Source organism: Populus trichocarpa, chromosome 9 (assembly GCF_000002775.5).
Source record: "Populus trichocarpa isolate Nisqually-1 chromosome 9, P.trichocarpa_v4.1, whole genome shotgun sequence".
NCBI lineage: Eukaryota > Viridiplantae > Streptophyta > Magnoliopsida > Malpighiales > Salicaceae > Populus > Populus trichocarpa.
In genome coordinates this window covers 170,284-193,444 of record NC_037293.2, presented here as the reverse complement: position 1 = coordinate 193,444, position 23,161 = coordinate 170,284, and the positions used below count along the sequence as shown (strand labels likewise).

Below are 23,161 nucleotides of genomic sequence, written 5' to 3'. Positions count from 1 at the left end.
TTCAGATGGTCCAATGACAAGAGCAAGAGCGAAACAACTACAAAAGGGCTTTGACAAGTCAAATTGGAATGATTGAAGCTGCGTCGGAGTTAAAAATTAGCAATCAGTTTGAAATTGGTTCAAGGGTGCTTAAATTGCCTATAATTGGAACTTAGAGATGGGAAAAACCCTTAATGGTTCTTTTGATGCTGGGCTACTTGAATTTGGGTTGATAATGCAAATAAGTAAAGGAATTGATGTTGTTTACGGTCAGAACAGTAAATGAATTTGAACCCGAATTTGAAGTCATCCATTGCATGTGAAAACAAGACTAATCTAGGTGGATTTCAAGTTCAAAACGTGATCTTTCTAGATTGTCCAACCATGATTGCATTGGACTTTTGTGCAAGAAGTTATAGCCATTTTAAATTTGGTATGTTTATGTTTCAATAAAAGTCAGAAAATGTGTGCTAATTAAATTTGTCTAGTTACTTTATCAAAATCTAATTTTTGAGCATGATTTATGTCATGTTGAATTTTTCTAACTATGGAGGGATGTTCCAATTATAAATATAGTATCAGAATATGTAATAAATGACTTTTGGCCAAGATTTGAAACTTAATTCAAAGAATTAAGAATTGTTCTTCCAAATTAATTTTGTGAAGAACCCTACCTGACTTATCACTCTTCAATCACAAAGAATGTGACGTCAAAATCCTAGATTGATCTTTGTGGCGTCCAGATCGACTTATTAAAGTATCATTCTAGTCTATCCTCCATTTTATTTACCTTAAAATCACTATAATTCAGCCTAAATACCAAAAGAAAGACAACACAACCAGACTCGTCCTTCATCCATTTTCGTTAGATTTATTATTGTCGATTTTCGAATCATTCACGGCACATCAATGCTTTTAACCATATTTTACTAATAAATATTGTCGGAGAGCATATTAAAGGATGATTACTTGAAATCAAAACAAAAAGTAGAAGAAAAACCCAAAGTATTATTTTAACTTGTATTTATATACACATATTCTGCAATATTAATTAGTAATACATTATTTTAAAACTTAATCGTTTAATATTTGATTTCAAACTCACTGCTTCAGAGCAATTTAAAGATTTTAGAGTCACTAGTGTACTCATATTTCTCATCTCCAATTCATCTCCTACCACATTTAATAGCTTTCCAACATCCACATTTTGAACTCCCCGCCCCCATCTCCATGGTTTTTATATCTGATTGCTCACTTCCAACCCAAAAACTACTATGTCGTACAACATGTACTCCCCCATCATAAAAAAACAGGAGTTAGATGGGCATTAATGGCCTTTTCAACGATTGAGTTTTGTAAAATCATAGCTTTTTCTAAAACTAATGATAGAAGTTCTTTATTATGAACTTGTCATCACCACCAAATGCATGCAGATATAAGATTTGAGATTAAAAAATTAGAGTTTTTTCTAAGTCTTAATTTGGAGTTTTTTAGGGTTGGTTAGAGTTTGGTGAGAGAGTAAGGGAAAGAAAGGGGGATGGCAAAGAGAAAGAATGAGAATTTCTTATATAATATATACTAAGGTAATTTTATTATTTTGTCAAATTTAAAAATTTATGTTGATACAAGATGTAAATTCTAATTTTTCAAACTATAACAGGTAATCATAATTTAAACAAAACTACATGATGCTAAATATAATTTTCCCTTAAAGTTTTATAAAATATTAAATAGTAAACGAACCTACTAATAATTTGAGTTTTTTTTGTTTGACTGTAAGGGTAATTTAGGACCAATTTGCATATGAATAAATGTTTTCCCAAATAATCTTAAAAACAACTCTCCTACATTGACCTAGTGAATATATCTCTTTAACAACATCATAATTATGTTATTAGACAAAAACTACATAAAATTTGTTTCATAATACACTTTAACTTTGCAAAATAATTTTTTTATTGATTAGGGTAAGAATTACATAATTTATTTTGTATAATATCTATTTAAAAAGGAACAAAAATTTTATGTTTCTCCATTTCTAAGTATAGGTAATGAAGACATGATGGCATTCCTAAATAAATAGAGCTTTCTACTCTCATAAAGGCATTTATGGATTCTATAACATTTGGTGAAATAACATATTAGGTTAGTGAAATTGTTGTTTAGTAGCCTGGTAAACATTTCATAGATATTAATAATTAATAACCAGCTAGTAAGAAGTCTCAGGTCTTTTCTAACATTTTCTTTAAGTATTTTCTTTTTCTTTTTTTCATGCAAGGTTTTCCAACAATGGTAACTCTTTCTTTTCATGTCTTAGTTTTTTATTGTGTTGAATCATTAATCCTTAACCAAGTAATTTTTTACTATACGTGACACTTTTATGGTCTAATTAATAATGGCTTTATTTTTTAAAATGATCATTGTTTTTTTTTGGTGTTGTGTTACTTTCATAAATTGAGGACTTTTTCTTTTTCTTTTTCTTTTTATTTTGTATATTTTGAGAATTTCTTCAAGGATTAATGGTTGATCAAATCTTGGATCTTCAGATCTAGAGGAGTTCTTGGAGGTTTTAGCATTGGAAAATAAAGTTTATTTTTTGTTTATTTGTTAACCCATAAGTTAGAGAGAGGAGAGAGAAACTAACTACAAAATGGTGATGAGAGAAAAAGATGTCAATTTATTTATTATTTTTTATGATGAAACTCAACATTCTTGATATTAATGGGTCTCATTCGATAGAGAAAATATGATAGTGGTTGTTTTGATCCGGGGTGGAGAGAGAGAAAAGTTTCTCAATTTGATTTTGTATTTTTGGAACTTATTTTGTTTTTTTGGTTATTTAAGTGGTTTTTTGGGTTCTAAGGGTATTTAATAGGTGTTTGCAAGTCAAAATTGATGAAAAAAATAAATTTTTCAGGGAAAAAAAATTATAGATCTGATTTTTCGGTTACAATATTGGTAGGTGAATTCTAGGTACAGACAAACGACGTGTTTTCTATCTTTATTTAAAAAAAAACACTATAAAAAATAATATAAAGAGGACCTAGGCGTGCATGCTTGGGTTTACTTTTTAAGGCCTAGGTGTGCTAGGCCACCTAGGCCAGTTCCATGTGTCTTTTTTTGTTATTAATTTTTTTTCTTTCAATTTCATCCAATATTTTTTTTAATTTTTTTATTGTATAACTAAGTAAAACGTATTTTTAAAAAATAAAATTTTTAAATCAGTGGAGTTCATGAATCGGGTTCAAGTTTGACAAGTTAAATACCAAAACCCGAGTCGATTTAATACGCTATTATCTCAATATTTTTAAAAAACAAGATGCCATCTTAAAATTTTTTTGAAGCATTAAATTTATTTTGAATTAGTTTTCATAATATATTTCAGTTTGGTTTTTGTAAGATTAATTGTTTTGATTTTTTTTTATATGGTTATCAAGATTGCATGACTTGAATTGTAGATTTGTCAGGACATTATTATTAATTGTTCAAGTTGCATTTAAACCAGCATATTTGAGTTTTTGGTCATTTAATTTTTTTATTCTTTGAATTTTTTTTTACATTCAAATAAAATTTTTATCCGGTGCACAAAGTAATTACCTAGTTAAGTCTATGTTATTAATAACTTTATTTCGTTAAATGAGTTCTAATAGTTTTTCAATTTTTAAGGTGACAATGACAAGACTTAGAGTACCTTCTCCCTTTCATTTTAATAGTGAATGCGTATCAAAGGACATTTCATATGTGATATAAGAAGAAACATCAATCAAAATTGAGTTTGGGAATTGGGGAGCTTCCAAAAACTTTATTTTATTACTAAAGCTCTTTCAACCTAAGTTTTTAACACTTCTCGTGATTTTTGTCGAGGTCAAGTCACTTCTGTAAAGATAGTTGATTTGGAAGAAAGGTAGTGAAGAGAGAATTGATTTGCTAGGGGAAAAGAATTGGTTGTTCAACTTTGTGCCTTTTGACACTTTCCTTGTCAAGGCAATTTCCTAAATATAATGGATGCAAGGCAACTTAGAGAATTCCTTGTGGCTGCGAGGCAGGTGGGTTAGTGGAAAAAATCATATGATATTTATAATAATATTTATAATATGATCTCTTCAATATCTGAGCTGCCTGTTCGCCAATAAAATTAACACTTTAAATCACTCAAACATGTCATTTTATAATGAAAATACAAAAATAATTCTAAAATATAAATTAATAGGGATAATAATAAATAATAATTTACAAAAAAAAAAATTGAATTGAGAACAGAGTTTTGAAATCCGACCCGGTGGTCAACCAGACTCAAGGCCCAGGTCATGGGTTTTGACCGAGTCACCGGGTCTTGTCCGGGTCACCCGGGTAAATTTTTTTTTTTTTAACTCAAAAAGACGTTGTTTTGATAAAAAAATCAACGGGTTACAACCAGGTTTTTGACCAGGTCAATTGGCTAAGTCAACTGGGTTATGACTTCTCTTATTTTTTCTTAAACCTAACTCAATTCTAGCTCCGGGTCGACCCGCCAGACCGGACTGACCGAGTTTCAAATCTATAATTGAGAAAACCTCAAACTAGCCCCTAGCATATTGACTGATTATCGTTGCAGTGCAAAATCTTTTGATTATATCGTTTTTTGTCAAACACAATAAACATTAAACAATATCATCACTTAATTTAGTCAATATTAGTGATTGTTAAATTTTTTGTTTTGTTTGTTTTTAAAAATTTAAGGATATTTCCATCAAACAAGATGTTTCGATACAATTTGTGTGGATAGTTAAAGAATGCTTATTTTAAAAAAAATTAAAATAATTAAAATGCCATAAAAATTACAAAAAGTGATGTGACGTGAAAGATTAACTTTTTTTTTTTAATTTTGTTATGATATTTGAGGTAATACATGAATTTTGAAAGAAATTTTGGACATAACGAAGGAGAGGACATTTTGTATTTTGTCAAAAGAAAGACGATGTTGATCAAATAAAAAAAAACAGAAATGATGTTTATTTAAAATAAAAATCTCAATTATACCCTTGAAAATATGAGAAATATCAATTAAAATATCAAATACTAATATTTTCTAAGAGATATAACTTCCTGTTTTTATACATATGTATTTAAAGTTAGTGTATCTTGTGGTGCAATGTAGTTAATACTGTTTTAGACTAACTATGACTTTAAAAGTTATTTTATTTATTTTTTATCTTAAATTATGATAAAAACTCAAATTTAAGAAAAGTTATGATTTGTAATTTTTTTAAACTTGTTTTTTTAAAAATTGTAACCGAAAGCTATTAAAATATATATAAGTGTGTGTGTGTGTGTTTGATATTAAACAATTTTAAATATATATTATTGTATATATTTACAAGAAATAAATGTTTCTTAATAGTAACTTCAAGGTTAAAATTCAAAAAGTTAGAGAAAGAAAGTATTGAAAATCATGCCAATCCTTCGAATATACACATACATGCGTGTGTTTTAGGAGTAGAAAATTAGAGAGGGGGCGATGACCCCATGGGGGAGGAGGTGGGGTCAGGTCTTATCATGACATATCTTCTGTAGAACGCATGGAGTGGGCAATCTCAAAAGTATCTTCAGCATCGATGTTGGCAACGAGAAAATGTTATGTGACCACTGACTGACGGACCTTCTTTGTTTCTCTCCTTCCTCTGCATATTTGCTGTTTCTGCTTTCACTGACCCAGAAGCAGCAGCTCCTTCTACTTAGATTTATTAATTTCTACTAATGTCTCCATCTACGCGCGCGCGCAATTAATTATATTGCTGTGTAATATGCATGTCATGACAGCCCAATCCAGCATTTTTAAAGTCATAAAGCAAGTAAATATCATATATATATATATATATATATGTGTGTGTGTGTGTGTGTGTGTGTGTGTGTGTGTGGAGACACACACACCCACCATGTAAATCCAAAAGACCGACTGCATGATTTGACATATCAGATTCTGAACTCTTAGCCCATCCCAATGGACAAACCTCCTAGCCCCAGTTACATTACATAGTAACAGTAACAGTAACAGTAACCCTAGTTCTCTCTCTTTCTTTTTTTCTCTCTGGGGATCATTGCATCTGTGCTTTTGTAATACACTTACACTATAGCCGGGATTCATGCTCATTGGCTACGCACCGGTGGGCATATTGCAGAATTTACAGTCCACTTTTCTTATTGTTCATTTTCTTTTGTTAGTGCAAAGAAAAAAAAATGAAAAAAATGGGATGGGCATTGTAAATGTAGGACCCACTAGCATTAGAACTCATATCGACGGTGGAAAATTATTGATCACAGCCATCGGATTAATGTGATGATCTTATATATAGCTAAGCCTAGCTAGGGTTTTAATCACGTCAGCATGACATTGCATGCAAACTTGAAGTGTCTCAGTCACTGTTTCCTTTTTTTTTTTAAAAAAAAAAAAACAGTAGCATGGTGTACTGAACTAGTTCTAATCTTGTTTTGTATTAGAACTAACGTCAAGTGGTTTTGATTTAATAAAGTTCAGTGTGAGCTGTAATTAATTACATTGATTCGCTTAAGGAATAGTTTGTTTAGTGAAAAGTGATTTTTAAAAAATTAATTTTTAATTTTTTTGTATTTATTTATTAATAGAAAAATTAGTCAATAAAAAATATTTTCTAATATTTTATTTTGGACGGAAAATACTTTATAGAAGTTGTGAAAAATTTAGAAATGTCATGTTATTTGTTTATTATATCAAATTTAATCTTCAAACTTTTAATTGCTATATATTTTGTTTTGGATTTTTTTTCAATTTCATTCCTTAGCAATTGATTTAATTTGATTGTTATATCAATTTTGGTTCTTATTTTTATGATTGTTATTTGCTCTTTTTTTTTTATCATTAATTGAAATTTTTTATCTATCAGATTTAGTTCTCATTTTTTTAATTGTTATTTATTTTATTTGAAATAATTTATGAAATTATAATTTTTTTTAATTTCATCATCTTTCAACTTTTTTATCTATTATATTTTATCTACATTATTTTGATTATTATTTATTTTATTTGAGATAATTTATGAAATTAGATTTTTTTTTAATTTTATTCTCATTTGAATTTTTAATTTATAAAATTTATTCCTTATTATTTTAATAAACTTAAAAAAATATTAAAAATTTATTTTCCAACTCATTTTTCATGACATAGCCAAATAATGAAAATCGTTTTCCAACTTATTTTCTATGATATTACCAAACATCGAAAAATAATTAACTTTTCAGGAATCTATTTTTCTAGAGAACCACTTTCCAAAAAAAAATTACTTTCCAGCAAACAAACGGGGCCTAAGATTATATTAATCTCTAGCTAGTACGGAAAGGCAGGGACTAACAGGTAAATTTAACCTACTAGGTAATTAGAAGCGTGGTATCAATTGTTTTTAAAGTGTTTTTTAATTAAAAAATATATTAGAATAATATTTTTTTATTTTTTTAAAATTTATTTTTGATATCAGCGCATTAAAATGATCTGAAAATATTTTAAAAAAATTATTTTAAAACAAAAAAATTCAAATTTTTATAAAAAAGGTTGAATCTTAGCTCAAACTGACACTAAAAAATGTGCAAAATTCTAGATTGTTTGAGAGAAAATCTAGGGTTTTTTTCATTGCCAGCAGTTAAATATTTTTTTGAATAAATTTACTTCTTTTCCTCCTTGTAGGCAAATAATGAAGAAAGCACAATACGTCAATATATAGCTACTAGCTATGTAAGATGAATAAAAGGTGAGTTTCTTTTTCATTTTTTTTTAAATCATAGTATTGAAAGTTGTATGATATATATATATATATATATATATATATATATATATATATATATATATATATATATATTATGATATTTTTTTTTTTTAAAAAAAAAACCTCTAAATAAGCGCAGTGATATGTGAAATGATCACCTCTGGAGAATATATGCACTTATGAAATGGTTGGGCAGCCTTAGACACACACAAAAGTGTTTTTGAGAATCCCAAGGTGGTATGTCTTGTTATCTCTGCATGTTTTTCGTCACATCAAATTTGGTGTCTGCTTCTGCTTACGGAAAATCTTTCTTTTCTTCAACATATGTCTGCTTATAGTTTGGTGATTATTATTATTTTTAAAATTAATATAAATATCTGTGTCTTATGCGAATCTTAAATAATTTTACAAATTTTAAAATTAATAATTATATAAATATCTGTAACCATAAAATTATTTGGTATTTATTTTATGAATATTAATGTGGCTTCTTATCTTTGAAAAAAAAATACATCCACTTTTTTTTTTAAATTCCAAAATAGTTTGATTTTTTTTTTGAGATGGCAATATTATACCATTATAGAATAATATAAAATTAAAATTAAAATTTTTTATAATAATTAAAAATTTTAAATTGAACGGTTATTTAACACTGCATTGCATGTAAATACATGCAAGAGCTTTATCCATTGTGCACCTTTCTCTATAAAATTTCTTGTGATATACACAGTACTGCAATATAAAAAGCTTGCATACAGACAATAAATCCATAATGGTTCTTTGAGTGTAACATTAAATCATAAAATGTCATATCGGTTAAGTGGGACTTTCTGGCTATGATAATATTCTCTCTGTCTCTCGTTTTTTTAAGGTACTTGACACTGTTATTGCTTCTGTTTTCAAGTGTTTTTAAAGATGTTTTTTAAAATTATTTTTTATTGTAAAAAAATATTAAATTAATTTTTAAAATATTTTTATAATTTTAATATACTAATATTAAAAATATAAAAAATTTATTTAAAAATATATTGTACCACAATAAGAGAGAATGGTACTAAATGAAACTAAAAATGTGCACAGCAATATTCTACAAAATTCCAACATATATAAATGCAATAATAATCACTGAAATAGCATTCACTTTATAAAGTGTTAGGAAATTAATTTTTTTTAATATGAAATTAACACACATAATTATAAAATCTTCTATGATACTCGAGGTATTATTATAATTATACATGGAAAAAAAGTAGCTATATATAGCTTATTATATATGTGTGTGTGTGTTTTACTACTCACAGGACACCATTGATCTCGTACAATCCATTAGTTTTTTGAGTGCCCTCTCCTGCGAATGACTGGTGGTCTCATTAAGGATGCTTGTCGCTATCCAGCTTCAGTCCAAAGTGAATGTGTGGAAAATGTGCCCACTGAAAAACAAATATATATTCTATTAATGTTTTTTATTGGGTCCAGCTGACAAATGTTCTAAATTAACACTATTAAGGAATGATTTTGTTTTATTTGAAGGTGAATAGACGTTAATTCTTTAAGAAATTAGTTAGTGATAGTTAATGATAATAAAAATACATTTCTAGACATGTCTAATCAAATCTCAAATTCTAAAATAATAATTAATTAATTAATTAATTGTTTATCACAGGTCCAATGGCACAAAATCATGATTATATATAGTATATGAGATTCACTAATAAAATTCATTAATTTATTTAATGTATATAAGATACCCATCCAATTTCTTGATAAATAGATTATGCAAAATTATTGTATAAGATTACAATTACTCTATGGTAAATAGATGCAAAAATAATATTAGATTAACAGTAGTTTAATCCTCAAAAAATCTAATTACCATAAAAAAATACATTATATATATAGATTGCAATGTTATGATCTCCTAGCCCCATGCAGCATTTTAATTTTATGTTACTGAAGAAGGTTTGGATTTTAAGTAGGAGAAAACAGTTCCGAGTTTTAAGAGTACACAAAATGTTGCATTTAAATTATAAGGCACTCTACTAGACTCATCCATAAAAAAATAGTATTAATTAACATATAAATTAATTTAAAAATATTTCTTGATCATCAAATTAAAAAAGTATTATACATTTATACTAGAAGTTGCTATATTTTAGCACCCAAACAATTGACAAGACACTGTTTATGTTTATATATTGGAAAAAAAACCCTACATTGTCTATTTTTTATTTTTTACATATATCTTGCAAAACAATGATCTAATGAAAATTCAAGAATTCATATATCACTTTATATATTTTTTAAATACCAATGGGATTGTGTTATATTTTTTTGGGTAATATAAAGATTTTTTTCTTACCTACTAAAATTAATTTTCCTAAAATCATATTATTCTATATTTTTAGATTATGTTCTATTATATTCCACTATTAATGATATATAAATACATTTTAAAATGATCTCAACTTGTTTTATTAATGGATGAATATTAACTCGAATTTGATCTGACTTGGGTGTAATTAAATGGATCTAATACATATTTTTTATGATCTAAATCCGATACAAGTGGTGTCTAGAGTAAGAATTTTATTATTTTATTTTAGCTTTGTTCTTGTCTAATTTAAATTAATTTTAAACTTTAAATAAAATTTTATTAAGATTATTTGATTTAGTTCTTTTCAATAGTGAGATATTTTGATTTTTTTAAAAAAAAATTGACATATGAAATATAATCATAACATATTTATACTAGACATGTGGTGGTAGAATTTCATTTAACAGCAAAACATTGAATGCGGGCACTATTTTGTTCAAAGATAAATAGAATAATAAATTCCATGGATATCCGAATCCGATCCACACCAATTAGGATCCAGATCTACAAGTGAAAAACTGAATTGGAATACATAAAAATACAATCCATATATTAAGCAAGTCAGTCAGATCCAAATCTAACCAGTTCACATCCCTAATCTCAGTTCTTTTTAGTCATGATAGTACACTATCCTATATGTTATTTTAATATTAGTAACAATAATTCTAAAAAATAATATTAGCATTGTACAAAAAAAGTTATGCAACTCACTATTTATTTTAATCTGTATATATCCAACGTGCACAGCTCAACATCCATCCGTTTCTTCCATCTTTCTAATAGATCTCGGATTCAAATATCTTTTTTTAATAATAATAAAAAGAAAACACAATATTTATATCTAACTCCTCCTAAAAATTCAAGCCCTGGCAACATGTCTCTTTTTATTGTTTCCAATTAATTTGCTATAAAGAAAAAACAAAATAAATGCAAGGCACAAACTCACATTTTTTGCTGCCGTGCTGAAAGCTTCCCTATGGCTGATGTCAGGATTACAAGCCTTAATCCTTTGAATTTCCTCCCTGCAAAGTGATTTTACAAGAGTATATATTTTACACAGTTTTAAATAAAGGCTTAAGATCAACTCTTACTGGGAGGGGATGATGTTCATCAAAAATAGAAAATGTCAACATACTTGATGAACCGGTTATATGCAGAAGGAACACGTTGTCTCTTCTCAGGGGCTGCTTTTGTTGACAATTGATAGGGAAATAATTAGTTCCTAAACATATATAATTAATTATATACATCAATAATTGCTATTATTTTCTGTTTTATCCCGACTATATATTTAAAAATATTTAATTAATTATTATTTTTTCAAATTATACACACTAGGATTGCATCCACTGATTAGAATTGACTGATTATTAACCCTAAAATAACCATAGGATATATATAATGACCATGAGTCTGTTACATTCCACCTGCAAATCCAGTGCCCAAATTCCATGTTGTCAAAACCATAGCTAATTTCTTAGGTCGAATAGGCAAATATATAATTAAGCATGGTACAATCCTTCATAAAGTGCTGTCCATAACTAGGTCATTGCAATTTTCTTAATAAGCAAGTACAACATGCATATGCCAATGTCAATAGTGTGACTATATGTTGGTTCAACCAAATAAAGTACGAACTTAAAGACATGTATATATATTTCTCAATTTCTCTCGAATGCTTCATTAATAATCATAAAAGAAATCAATACATATGGTTATAGGGCTTCAAAAATGTCTCACCATATGTTATAGGGCAATGTTTCTCATTTAAAAGTCAGTTCCATTTCTCACGAAATGTCAACACTCTTGAATGGGCTATGATATAAAAGAATATCATCATTCTTGAACGTGGTTGATGGGGTATCTATTTAATTTGTTAGTTTATATGGTTATAATTTGAAAAAAATAAATTTTAATTTTTTTTTATGAATTATAACTTTTTTAATTAAAAGAGAATTTTCAATGATACTCGTACAAAACTATATACTTTTAAATATATAATTGATGCAAAACATAGATTATGCCACACCAGATTATATAAATAAACAAAAAGTTATTATTTTTGGAGTCACTTTCTCATCAACATTTCCAAGTCCGTTCATACCTTAACCCTATGTATGTTGTTTGGAAGCATTTAACCACTTGTATCAACCACGTACTAATTAAGGCATTACTTATCTACCTACACATTCGTATAGGTAGTACGTCCACTAGTAAACTACATTACACAACCAATAAACTATGGCAAATGACATTAAGTTTCGAGTAAAAATAAAAACGAGAAGAACACGCATACATCCACCTGTGTGTGTGAGAGGGAGAAAGAGAAACTCACGGCGGATGGGGGACATTCTTGGTGGTTCATGCTCGGCAGACTTAAAAGCAGTGACCTTGTTAGGTTTGGAAGATGACCCACTGTCCTTGTTCAAATCTTCAGAGTTTATAAGGTGCAGTTTCTGTGATTTTGAACAAATAAATTAGTGCACCAAGAAACATTTTCTTACCAAGAAAGAAAGAAAGAAAGAAAGAAAAAAGGAAATAGTAAGCCTGAATATATCACAATAGCGTAGCTTGGAAAACAGATTTGTAAGTTTTAATTAAGAATATATACAGCCAAAAGTCACACACAAATACAGGAAAAAAAAAAAGAACAATAATTGTCTTATATTACCTTTCCTTTGGGAAATGTTATAAATAATCAATTTAAAATAATGTTTGGAATCTTGTTCACTGAAAAACTTGTATCCTCTTGTTCTCTAAAATTTTCCTTATATAAATATATTATTGCCCAGCATATAAAGAGTATACAGTTAACCATAAGAATGTCCATGAAAAGAAAGTCAAAAGAATCTGAAATGATACTCACCTGGGCATCTTGAAGAGGTAGTGTTTGTAAGGAAGCTCCCATGTTCACAGACAGCAAATTGCCACAATGCCCACATCTAACTGTCACAATATTGAGCAAGCTGCTGCTTGGAACACTAACCTGCCAGGAAGAATTGTATAACTTGAAAGGAATATTGTCTTATATTTTTGTGTAAATCCACACCCCCCCCCCCCCCCCCCAACACACGCACACGCACACGCACACGCACAAGAAATCACTTGGATAGATCCAAATGTATATATAATTTGCTTAAGATTTTGACAGAACCCTAGCTAGCATCCAAATTAACTGAAGCTTAGGGCTAGGTTTTGTTAGTTTGTGATTTGAGGTTTTAAGTTAATTATGCCCACATTTTTTAAAACTAGCTGGACCATTATTGTATTAATGATCTATAAATCTAGCATGACATGAATTGATGATAGCAACATTGCAGATACTTCAACTTTATTAATTTGAGAGCTCTGCAAAAGGTAATTATAAACGACATCTATAGAACTTCATATCTAGTCTTGAAATCAATAAAGTAATTTTTTTGAAAAGTTGAAGTCTCTCATGCAACTTATATATCTCATGAGAAACAAACAAAAAAAGGGTTCTCTGATCTGCCATAAAAGAAATATAGGAGTTAGGACATAAGAAGGGACAAGGAGGAGAAGCAAAGGTATAGGTTGAAATTTGAAGTGGAACTATTTATAGAAAGTAAGAGAAGACAAGAAATGTGGGGGTGTATGTGAGAGATAGAAGGCGGAGCGAGGAGAAGCTGGAGGGAGTGATGAAGCAAAGCAATGTTTTCTCTGCAAGAGATCAGTGTATCATTTTTCATTATTTTAGGGCTATTTAAGGGGCTCGGAGATGCTTGAGTGATTCTTTTTTCTATGTTGGGATCGAAGGCACTTGTACTCAGTTACCACTGATTTCTCAGACACCTCACATGGGTAATAACTATAGAGACCCTTAATTTAAATGCCTCCATTCTCTTCTCTCTCTCTCTCTCTTTCCCCCCTTCAATATTTCCTTCCTTTCGGTGCTATACTGACTTTTTTGCCTGACACAGAAGCAAGGTGATAAAAAACAAAAAATAGCCAACACAAAGAGATTGAGAGAGAAGGAGAGGAGATTGAAAAGGACTTGACTTGAAGGGAAACCATAAAGAACATGAGCAGTAAATTAAATACAGCTATCAAAGATGGCAAACAATAAAGATATAGGAATGATTTTTACTGAAATTTGAGTATAGTGCTTTGGATCTTCATTTCTTAAAAAAGAGATTGGGAAGAGTAAGAGAGAGAGAGAGTATTATAGGAGAATGCACTTCAAAAGGGGGTTTTAGCAGAGGCATGCTATGATGAAAGGGTTTGAAAAAGAGAGTAAAAGCATTTATTTGGGCTATGGTTTCGCTTGGCCATTATGATGCTCTTCGCCAGCTCTCCACAAACTCTCTAGTAGGAACCAAGAAAAGCAGTCACTTTTGTGCTTACAGGATACACAATCCTGAAAATATGCAACATAACTAATATTTGAGATCGAAGAGATAATTTCAGTTCCTTAGTATGCAGCAACAGAAGCACCCACCCACCTTCAAGATAGCGAGATCTTGAACAATATTTAACCAGTTCACCCCCTAGAAATAATGTCTAATGATAAAAGGTAATATAGATTAGTAGATGGAAAGCCATGGCTAGAAATAGTTGTCAGGCTCCATTAATTAATTCATGAGCAGTAGATTAGCAGCATGAAAATTAGAAACTTTCTAAAGTTTCTGCAAGGGAAAAAGCTTCTTTTGGAGTACTGGCAACATTACCTGTCAAGTAAGAACCCTAAAACCTACCTGTAGCCCTAGTAAAAAGACCTTGGGATTTCTTTTCTTAAACTTGTTGAAATGTTACTTTCCTAGCTTTTTCTTTTTCTTCTTATTTGATAGATCACCAAGGGCTTTAAATCAAATGGGTTTCGATGAATTCTCTTGTCTTCTTCAACTACCGAGTTTTCAAAATCATAAGTCTGAAAAAGGCTTTTAAATGTTTCACATGTTTCAAGACACCAGAAATGATTTTTGCAGGCTTTGGTGGCCAAACCGAGATAGAATTTTTCATAAAATATGACACGAGAGAGAATTGCTAGCCATTTCAAAGTAAAACCAAGAAAAGTCTTCGACCAATGATGGTTCAAAGAAAATCATTCCAAGAAAAGGACTTCTTTGTATTTCAAATAAAAGATTGGATTTACAGTTATACATTATTATTCTATTAACCACATGTTTCTATATTCTCAGCACCAGTCTTTTCAGCTGAACCCCTCTTATTTCCCATCTATATTAACCTACAAAACCAAAAAACATTCACCAACAAGAGCTTAGCTGATGATGGAACATGATGCTGTCATGACCAATTCAGCTCTGAAGACATATCATCATGAGGCAAACTCCTCAGTGATGCTACTAGCTAGGTCATAAGAGAGAGAGAGAGAGAGAGAGAGAGAGAGAGAGAGAGAGAAGATATCCGATACAACATACACACACATGGAGAAAGAGAAAAGGAGAGAAGGGAAAGGAGGAGAATTGAGTAGTGCTGTACCGCTAAAATGGTGTTGCAGAAATTGCAGTGAACATAACAAACACGTTCAGATACCACGTCCAGAGCCATCTTTTTTAGTGCTAATTAATAAAACTGTGGATTTGAGTACAGATCAAGGGAGAGAATAGAATTCCTTAACAAGAGAAAAGTGAAGACTAAGCAGAGGTACTACGTAGCATATATCTATATATCTACACACACAGATCAAGAATTAAAGAAAAAAGGGTAAACAAAAAACAAAGAAAGAGAAAGAGAATTAATTAAAAGAAGATCAGGAAAAGACTAACTAGGTAGCAGGGTAGAGTAAGCAAGTAATAATGGAGAGAGAAGAAAACAAGGAATTCACAAGTGTACAAAAAAATGTGAAAGATGAGAAGATGGGATGGGACTAGAGTACTGGTCGGGCAAATTTAAAAACCAGAAATGGTATGGTATAGTATGTAGGTGGGGGTTGAGAGTGGTTTCCTAATGTTTTTGTAGTGCACAGTGACGATATTTTTAGGGGAAAAAGGTTAGAGAGTTACGGATTTATGGAGAGACAATGAAGAAGAATATGATATGGGTGGGGTTATGATTGAGTGGGTGGGAGTCATGCATCCATTTCTCTAACCATCTCTTCTCTTTCTGTAGCGGACGATGAGAGGGATCTTGAGATATTAATTCTCTTTGGAATGTTTAGGGAAGAGAGCAAAGATACAGAGATAGATCCATGGATAAGAGTTGAATGACTTTATGAGAATAAGTGATCAGAGGTAATTTTTTTTAGTTTATTATAACTTAGTACCTGTAGTTTATTAAAACTAATTAATTAGTCCTAAAAACCTTTTCATAAACTTTTTGGTATAATTATTTTAGATAAGACTATCGGCTGTAATGTAGTTAAGGAGTTAATATTAATGATTAGTGGTTAGCGCAGTAGGAGAGTCGTATTACCATGATCAATTGAATTGATCACCGATAATTATAAAAAAAACCCTTCTAATATTTTATTTGATTGTATTTTTACTCTTTTGCTCTAATTTTAAAAAATATATTTTATATCTTGAATTTTATAAAGGATCTAGCGAAGCAATTTCCTATGTTTTTGTTTAGGGGCTTTTGGGGAGAATGAAAGGGTTAAAAACAATCGATGAAGGTTCTACCCAAACTAGCTAGTTCTCACAAATTCACAATGGTTAAAAACAACAACGTAAATTCAACTAGAATTGATGCAATTGCAACAATATAACCAAGAGTTTTGTTTATATTCCTATAGTCGGCAGTAATCATGTGTGGTGTGTATATATAGATTTATATTGATTATAGAACCTAAATTGTACATCACCTACAAGGTGATATAAAATTGTCCTTTGCTAATTTAAGGTTTCAACAACAGTTTGCAACTTGATCCAAAAAAATTTTTGTCTTGAAGAACCAAAGTTATATGCAATTGATCACCCCAAGTTCCTCAACCCTATACTTATAACATAACATGAATGAGAAGTATAAATTGCAATGAAAATCATAATGAAATTTATCGTGTTTTAAAGAGTTTGGAATTTTAATCAAGAACTTAGTATTGGAATCACTCAATCACATAAAAAGAGAAAAAAAAGGCACACAATATGCGGTAATATTAGATAAAAATTCATCAATCCTAAAATATTGCTAACAGTTGGTTTATATAGTAGAAAACTAATCATAATTTGACTTAATGGACCAAACATGAAAAATAGGGCTTAACATATTAAAAGCTAAAAATAATAAAATAAAACCTAACTCAAATAGCCCTTAAATGTTGCAAGCCTTATAATAAACTAACAAAAAATAAATAAATAATAGCCCAACTAATTAAAATAAGTTCAAAGTCGAATTTTATAATTTGCTGGTAGAATTGAAGCCCAATTTGAAATGAATGGTTCTCTCTTTTCTTGATGAATTAGAAGGTCTACCATATGTCACTAGAAATGTATGGATATCTAATTTCCAATTAAACTAGAATTGCCTCAAAATTCATCATGTAGATCTAATTATGGCCAAAATAGTAGTTAAAGGTCAATATTGGCATATTTGAATCTTCTTATTCCAATCTTTCTGTAATGTGTGGAAAATCCCATACAAGCCCTTCTTGAACATGAATCAAATTAATCAAGGCTTGTTCTTCATTCTTTGATGTCCTCTCGAAGTCCACTTTAGCTCATGTATCATGAAGAAGTCCATTCATTGAATCCTTGGATCTCTTTGCTTCAAGTCTCGTGACTGGACCCAATAGAACTTATAATGGATCTTTTAGGATTGAAGCTAGGATCACATCATTCATTCTCTCCTCAAAAGGATTTGCTCTTAAATCATCACCTGTATATATATATAAAAAAAAGAGTAGGTATATTAAATGTAACACTAATACCATACTTACCTGGTAATTCCACTTTGTAAGCATGCATTGATCTTTTCAAGAATTTGGAAGGATTCGTCTGCTCTCGACATCAACTTAGATCTTATTTGAGTAGGAAATCTTTTTTTCCTCATATATACCCAAACTCAATCTCTTGGTTCAAATACCATTTTTTTTCATTCCCATATTGGCCTTATATGCTTATTTCATTCATGTTTTCAATATGTTGTCGTATATTGATAATCAAATCTTTGATAACCTATGCTTTTTTGCGAGACAATGCATTTGCAATGATGTTTTCCTCACCTTACTCGTACTTAATGACATATAAGAACACCTCAATAAACTCAATCCACTTGAAATTTTGCTTATTCAACTTACCTTGGCTCCTTAAGTGTTTTAAAGATTGATAGTCTGCATGTATCATAAACTTCTTAGGTCAAAGATAATGTTGTCAAGTCTACAAGGTCCTCACCAATGCACACAACTATTTATCACATATTAGATAATTAAGAGTTGTTTCATTAAACTTCTTATTGAAATAGAATAATTCTCAATCCGACCGTTGGATCGGGTTGAAATTTTACGTGGAGTCTCATGACATGTTTTCCTACCTTGGGTTAAAATGTTAGGTCAATCGATGTCAGGAAGGCAACGCAATATTGGTCAACAGAGGTGTACAAATTTTGTTATTTAATTTATTTTGACTTGTGGACTTTCTATTTGGTTAGGATTCTTTTCTTACAAGAATATGGCAGCTGGTTTTGAGAATTTTCTAGTCTTGCAAGGATATTTAATAGGCAACAACATAATTTCCATGTATGATATGTACTCCGTATTACTGTGGAATCTTTATGGTGTATGAAAACAATTATTCTATCCTTATTATAGTAGGAATCTATCATTAAATAAGTTTTCAAGTCAGCTAAGGATATTTTGCAAACAAGGAAACTAAAAAGGAGACAATTCAGATTAATAAAACTCTTATTTGCCGCACTTTTTGTGTGTGTTGGTGAGATACTCTCCCTTCCTTAGTTTTCTAAAGAACTAAAACGACTTATCGAAGAACAACTGACTTCATGGCGTCATCCTTATACTTCTTATTCGCGAATTAATATTTGTTGGGTGGGGATTTCCATTTTCAATAGTGCTGGTACCTAGATACAAGTTATCTTTGTGTCACACTCATATCAAACCTGATTTACTTGGCTTTTCGGGAATTTGATGTCTTTGAGTGTGGATTGCGTGACCATGTGATCACGAAGTTCTTATAATTTGGTATTAGAGCTTGGCTCCATTAATCAAGTTATATCCTTTTATTTCTTGTATTTTTGTTTTTACCTTCCGCATTAATTTTTCTTTGTGTTGTCTTTGTTTCAAGTTTGATCTTGTTTCAAATTATTTTTGGTCAGATTGTCTCTTCCTACGGTATTCTTGATTAGTTGCGTTGAATTGAGTCTTTTAGGATTAAAAAAGGGTGTCATATTATTCTTTCTTTCTAGAATTTCTTTTTAGAGTAAAAAAACAAAAAAAAACGTTATTTACGACAAAGGGGTTTGTTTCGCTTCTGTTTTGCGTCCACTTATCAAACCATATTGTAATTATGTAAAAATTGATACCTAGTTATTAGGATGAAATTGCACAATATATCACTTTTCAACTCATTTGGACATCGTTTGGTTTAGGTTCTAAATTCAGGTTTTAAAGGGGCTTATTCACGTCAGTTTCGCATTCATATATCAAATCAATTCGAAATTAAATCAAACTTGACATTCTTGTTTTTTGGTGTGAATTTGGTCTAAATATCAAATTTCAAACCATTTGGAAGTCGTTTGGTTTAGGTTCCTTTTTTGGGTCTAAAGGGGTTTGTTACGTTTGTCAATTGAAAGTCGATATAATTTTGGGTTAGTTTTAGTCCTCAGTGTCTTCTTACTTTCTTTATTGTCATTAGCTTTCGTTTTAGGTTCTGATATAAAAAAAAAATGCAAAGAGAGTATTACAATCAGGATTTCATGTATTCTAATGAGATTTTAAGCAAAAGAAAAAAGAGGATTCAAAAGGAGAGGTGGTATCAAAAGGAGAGAAATAAAGAGAATAGTGTTCTCAAAAAAGAAACTAAGGGTCTATCCTATATTCTAAGGGAGATGCAACAAGAACTTAATGTGTTAACGACATTATTCCATGCCCAGCAAGCTTTAGAAAGAGAGGAGCAAAAACGCCGCAATAATGATAGATGAAAGAGAAGGGCTTCTACCTTCATCCAAAGTTATTGGCGACGATTGTTGGCTAGAAAAGAACTTTAAAGGCTTCAAAAAAAGGCTAAAAATTTGTCCCTTATCCCTGTTAATGATTTAAGGATGAATCATCTTGAAGAGAGAGGGAATGATACAATCCGGGCAACAAAAAAACAATCAGATTCAGATTTTGACGTAAAATACGCAACTGTTCAGTTTTATGAAAACAATCATAATTCTCAATTAGACCGTTGGATTGGGCTGAAAGTTTACGTGGAGTCTCCTGACATGTTTTCCTACCTTGGGTTAAAATATCAGGTCAATCCAAGTTCAAAAAAGCATCACAATACTTGGTCAACAAAGGTTGTATGAATTTTGTTATTTACTTTCTTTTGACTTGTGGACTTCCTATTTGGCTAGGATTCTTTTCCTATAAGGATGTGACAGTTAGTTTTGAGAATTTTCTAGTCTTGTAAGGATATTTAATATGTAACAACATAGTTTCCATGTGTGATATAGACTCCGTATTAATGTGAAATCCTTATAGTGCTTGGAAACAATTATTCTATCCTTATTATAGTAGGAATCTACATTAAATAAGTTTTCAAGTCAGCTAAGGATACTTTGCAAACAAGAAAACTTGGGTGGGGGTTTCTGTATCCAATAGTGCTGGTGCCTAAATATAAGTTATCTTTGTGTCAAACTCCTATCAAACCTAATTTACTTGACTTTCCGGGAATTTGGTGTCTTTGCGTGTGGGCTGCGTGATCATGAGGTTCGCTTCATTATGGGTTGTTTTTTCTACATTAAAATTGCTCTAATACCTACACCCGAGGCATCACACTTGATCTCAATTTTTTTTATAAAGTCAAGTAATATAAGCAATGGTGCCAAAATCAACCTTTCTTTTAACAAGTTAAAAGCATTTTCATTATCATCATCCCATTTAAATCCTACCGTTTTCCTTACAACTTCATTCAATGGTGTAACTAGAGTACTGAAATCTTTGACAAATCTTCTATAAAAACTAGCTAAACCATGAAAACATCTTATCTTACTTATCATCCTCGGTGCAAGCCATTATTGAATAGGCTTGATTTTTACCTTATCCATCTCAATTTGTTTTTTGCACTAACAACACAACCTAAGAATAAAATTATTTCCACGCAAAAATTACATTTTTTTAGATTAGCATATAATCTATATTTTCTAAATATTTCAAGAACCTATCTTGAAGGATTAATATGCTCATCTAGTCCTTTGTTATAAATCAAGATATCGTTAAAATAGACAACAAATTTTTTTCCAATGAAAGATCTCAACACATGATTCATTAACCTCATATATGTACTAGGAGCATTAGTCAAACCGAAAGGCATTACTAACCATTCATATAATTCATATTTAGTTTTGAATGTTGTCTTTCATTCATCTACTTCTTTCATTCTAATTTGATGATAACTACAATTTCAAACCAATTTTTGAAAACACAAAAGAACCATACAACTTATCAAGCATATTATCTAATCTAAAGATAAGATGTCTATACTTTACTGTAATTTTGATAGTGGCTCTATAATCAATGCAAATATGAAGAGTATTGTCCTTTTTAAGCACAAATAACACTGGAATTGTACAAGAGCTCATACTTTCTTGAATGCTAATCTTAAGAAGTGTACCTTTTTGCATGGAGAAAATTGTGTTTCTTGGCTATGTCGTAACAACGCAAGGTATCGAGATGGATGAGGAGAAAGTTAAGGCCATGCAAGATTGGCCTACACCAAAATCGGTAAGTGAGGTAATGAGTTTTCATGGACTTGCTAGTTTTTATAGAAGGTTTGTGAAGGATTTTAGTACTATTGCTGCTACTTTAACTGAAATTATGAAAAAGTCTGTTAGATTTAAATGGAATGATAAACAGGATAAGGCTTTTAATTTGTTGAAAGATAAAATTTCTTCGACGCATGTTTTAGCTTTGCCAGACTTTACAAAAGCTTTTAGAGTTGAATGTGATGCGTCAGGAATTGGTATTGGAGCTGTGTTAATGCAAGATAAGAGGCCCATTGCGTATTTCAGCGAAAAACTTAATGGGGCACCCTTGAATTACCCTACGTATGACAAGGAGCTCTATACCTTATTAAGGACTTTAGAGACGTGGCAACATTCCCTATGGCCCAAGGAGTTTGTAATACACTCTGATCATGAATCATTGAAGCACTTGAAAGGGCAAGGTAAGTTGAGTAGGAGACATGCCAAATGGGTTGAATTTATTGAAACCTTTCCGTATATGATCAAGTATAAGTAATGAAAAGAAAATATTGTGGCTAATGCACTTTCGTGCAGGTATATTCTTTTATCTACTTTGGATGTTAGACTTATAAGATTTGAACACATAAAAGAACTGTACAAGAATGATAGTCATTTTACTAATGTTTACATTGTTTGCGAAACTTTGGCTTTTGGGAAGTTCTATTGACTTGATGGATATTTGTTTAAAGAGAGTCGTTTGTGTGTTCCATCAAGTTCTATGCGTGAATTGCTTGTACCTGAAGCACATGCAAGCATGTTAATAGGGCATTTTGGTGTTGTTAAAACTTTGGTTGTGTTGCATGAACATTTTTATTGGCCTAAAATGAAAAAAGATGTGCAACGTATATGTGATAAATGCATACCTTGTAGGAAAGCAAAGTCTAGGACTCAACCACATGGCTTGTATACCCCTTTGCCTGTACCAACGAAACAATGGGTAGACATTTCGATGGACTTCATCTTAGGTTTACCTAGGTCAAAACAGGGTAGAGATTCAATCTTTGTAGTTGTTGATAGGTTTTCAAAGAAGACACACTTCATTCCATATCATAAAACCAATGATGCAACTAATATTAACATGCTACATACCTTGTTTTGGATGTGACATCGAGTGTGAAATATATTTTCCCGTTGCTGATCTACATCATCTTCTTTGATT

General features: G+C 30.4%; 1 protein-coding gene across 3 annotated transcripts; it reads right to left on the bottom strand.

Annotated features, from left to right (window-relative positions):
- Positions 1-8,836: 8,836 nt before the first annotated feature.
- On the bottom strand, positions 8,837-16,295 carry LOC18110347 (putative axial regulator YABBY 2). Of its 3 annotated transcripts, none has more exons than XM_052455632.1 (6): positions 15,586-16,295; positions 12,992-13,111; positions 12,461-12,581; positions 11,261-11,347; positions 11,072-11,147; positions 8,837-9,181 (listed from the first exon to the last, which is right to left on the bottom strand). In XM_052455632.1, exons 1-6 carry the CDS (start codon positions 15,652-15,654, stop codon positions 9,148-9,150), a joined length of 507 nt encoding a protein of 168 aa, XP_052311592.1. In that variant the 5' UTR covers positions 15,655-16,295; the 3' UTR covers positions 8,837-9,147. The 3 variants fall into 3 exon arrangements, with proteins under 3 accessions (XP_052311592.1, XP_052311593.1, XP_052311594.1); XM_052455633.1 differs by having other exon boundaries at positions 11,261-11,312; positions 15,586-16,293; XM_052455634.1 differs by having other exon boundaries at positions 11,261-11,309; positions 15,586-16,292.
- Between the last annotated feature and the right edge of the window lie 6,866 nt (positions 16,296-23,161).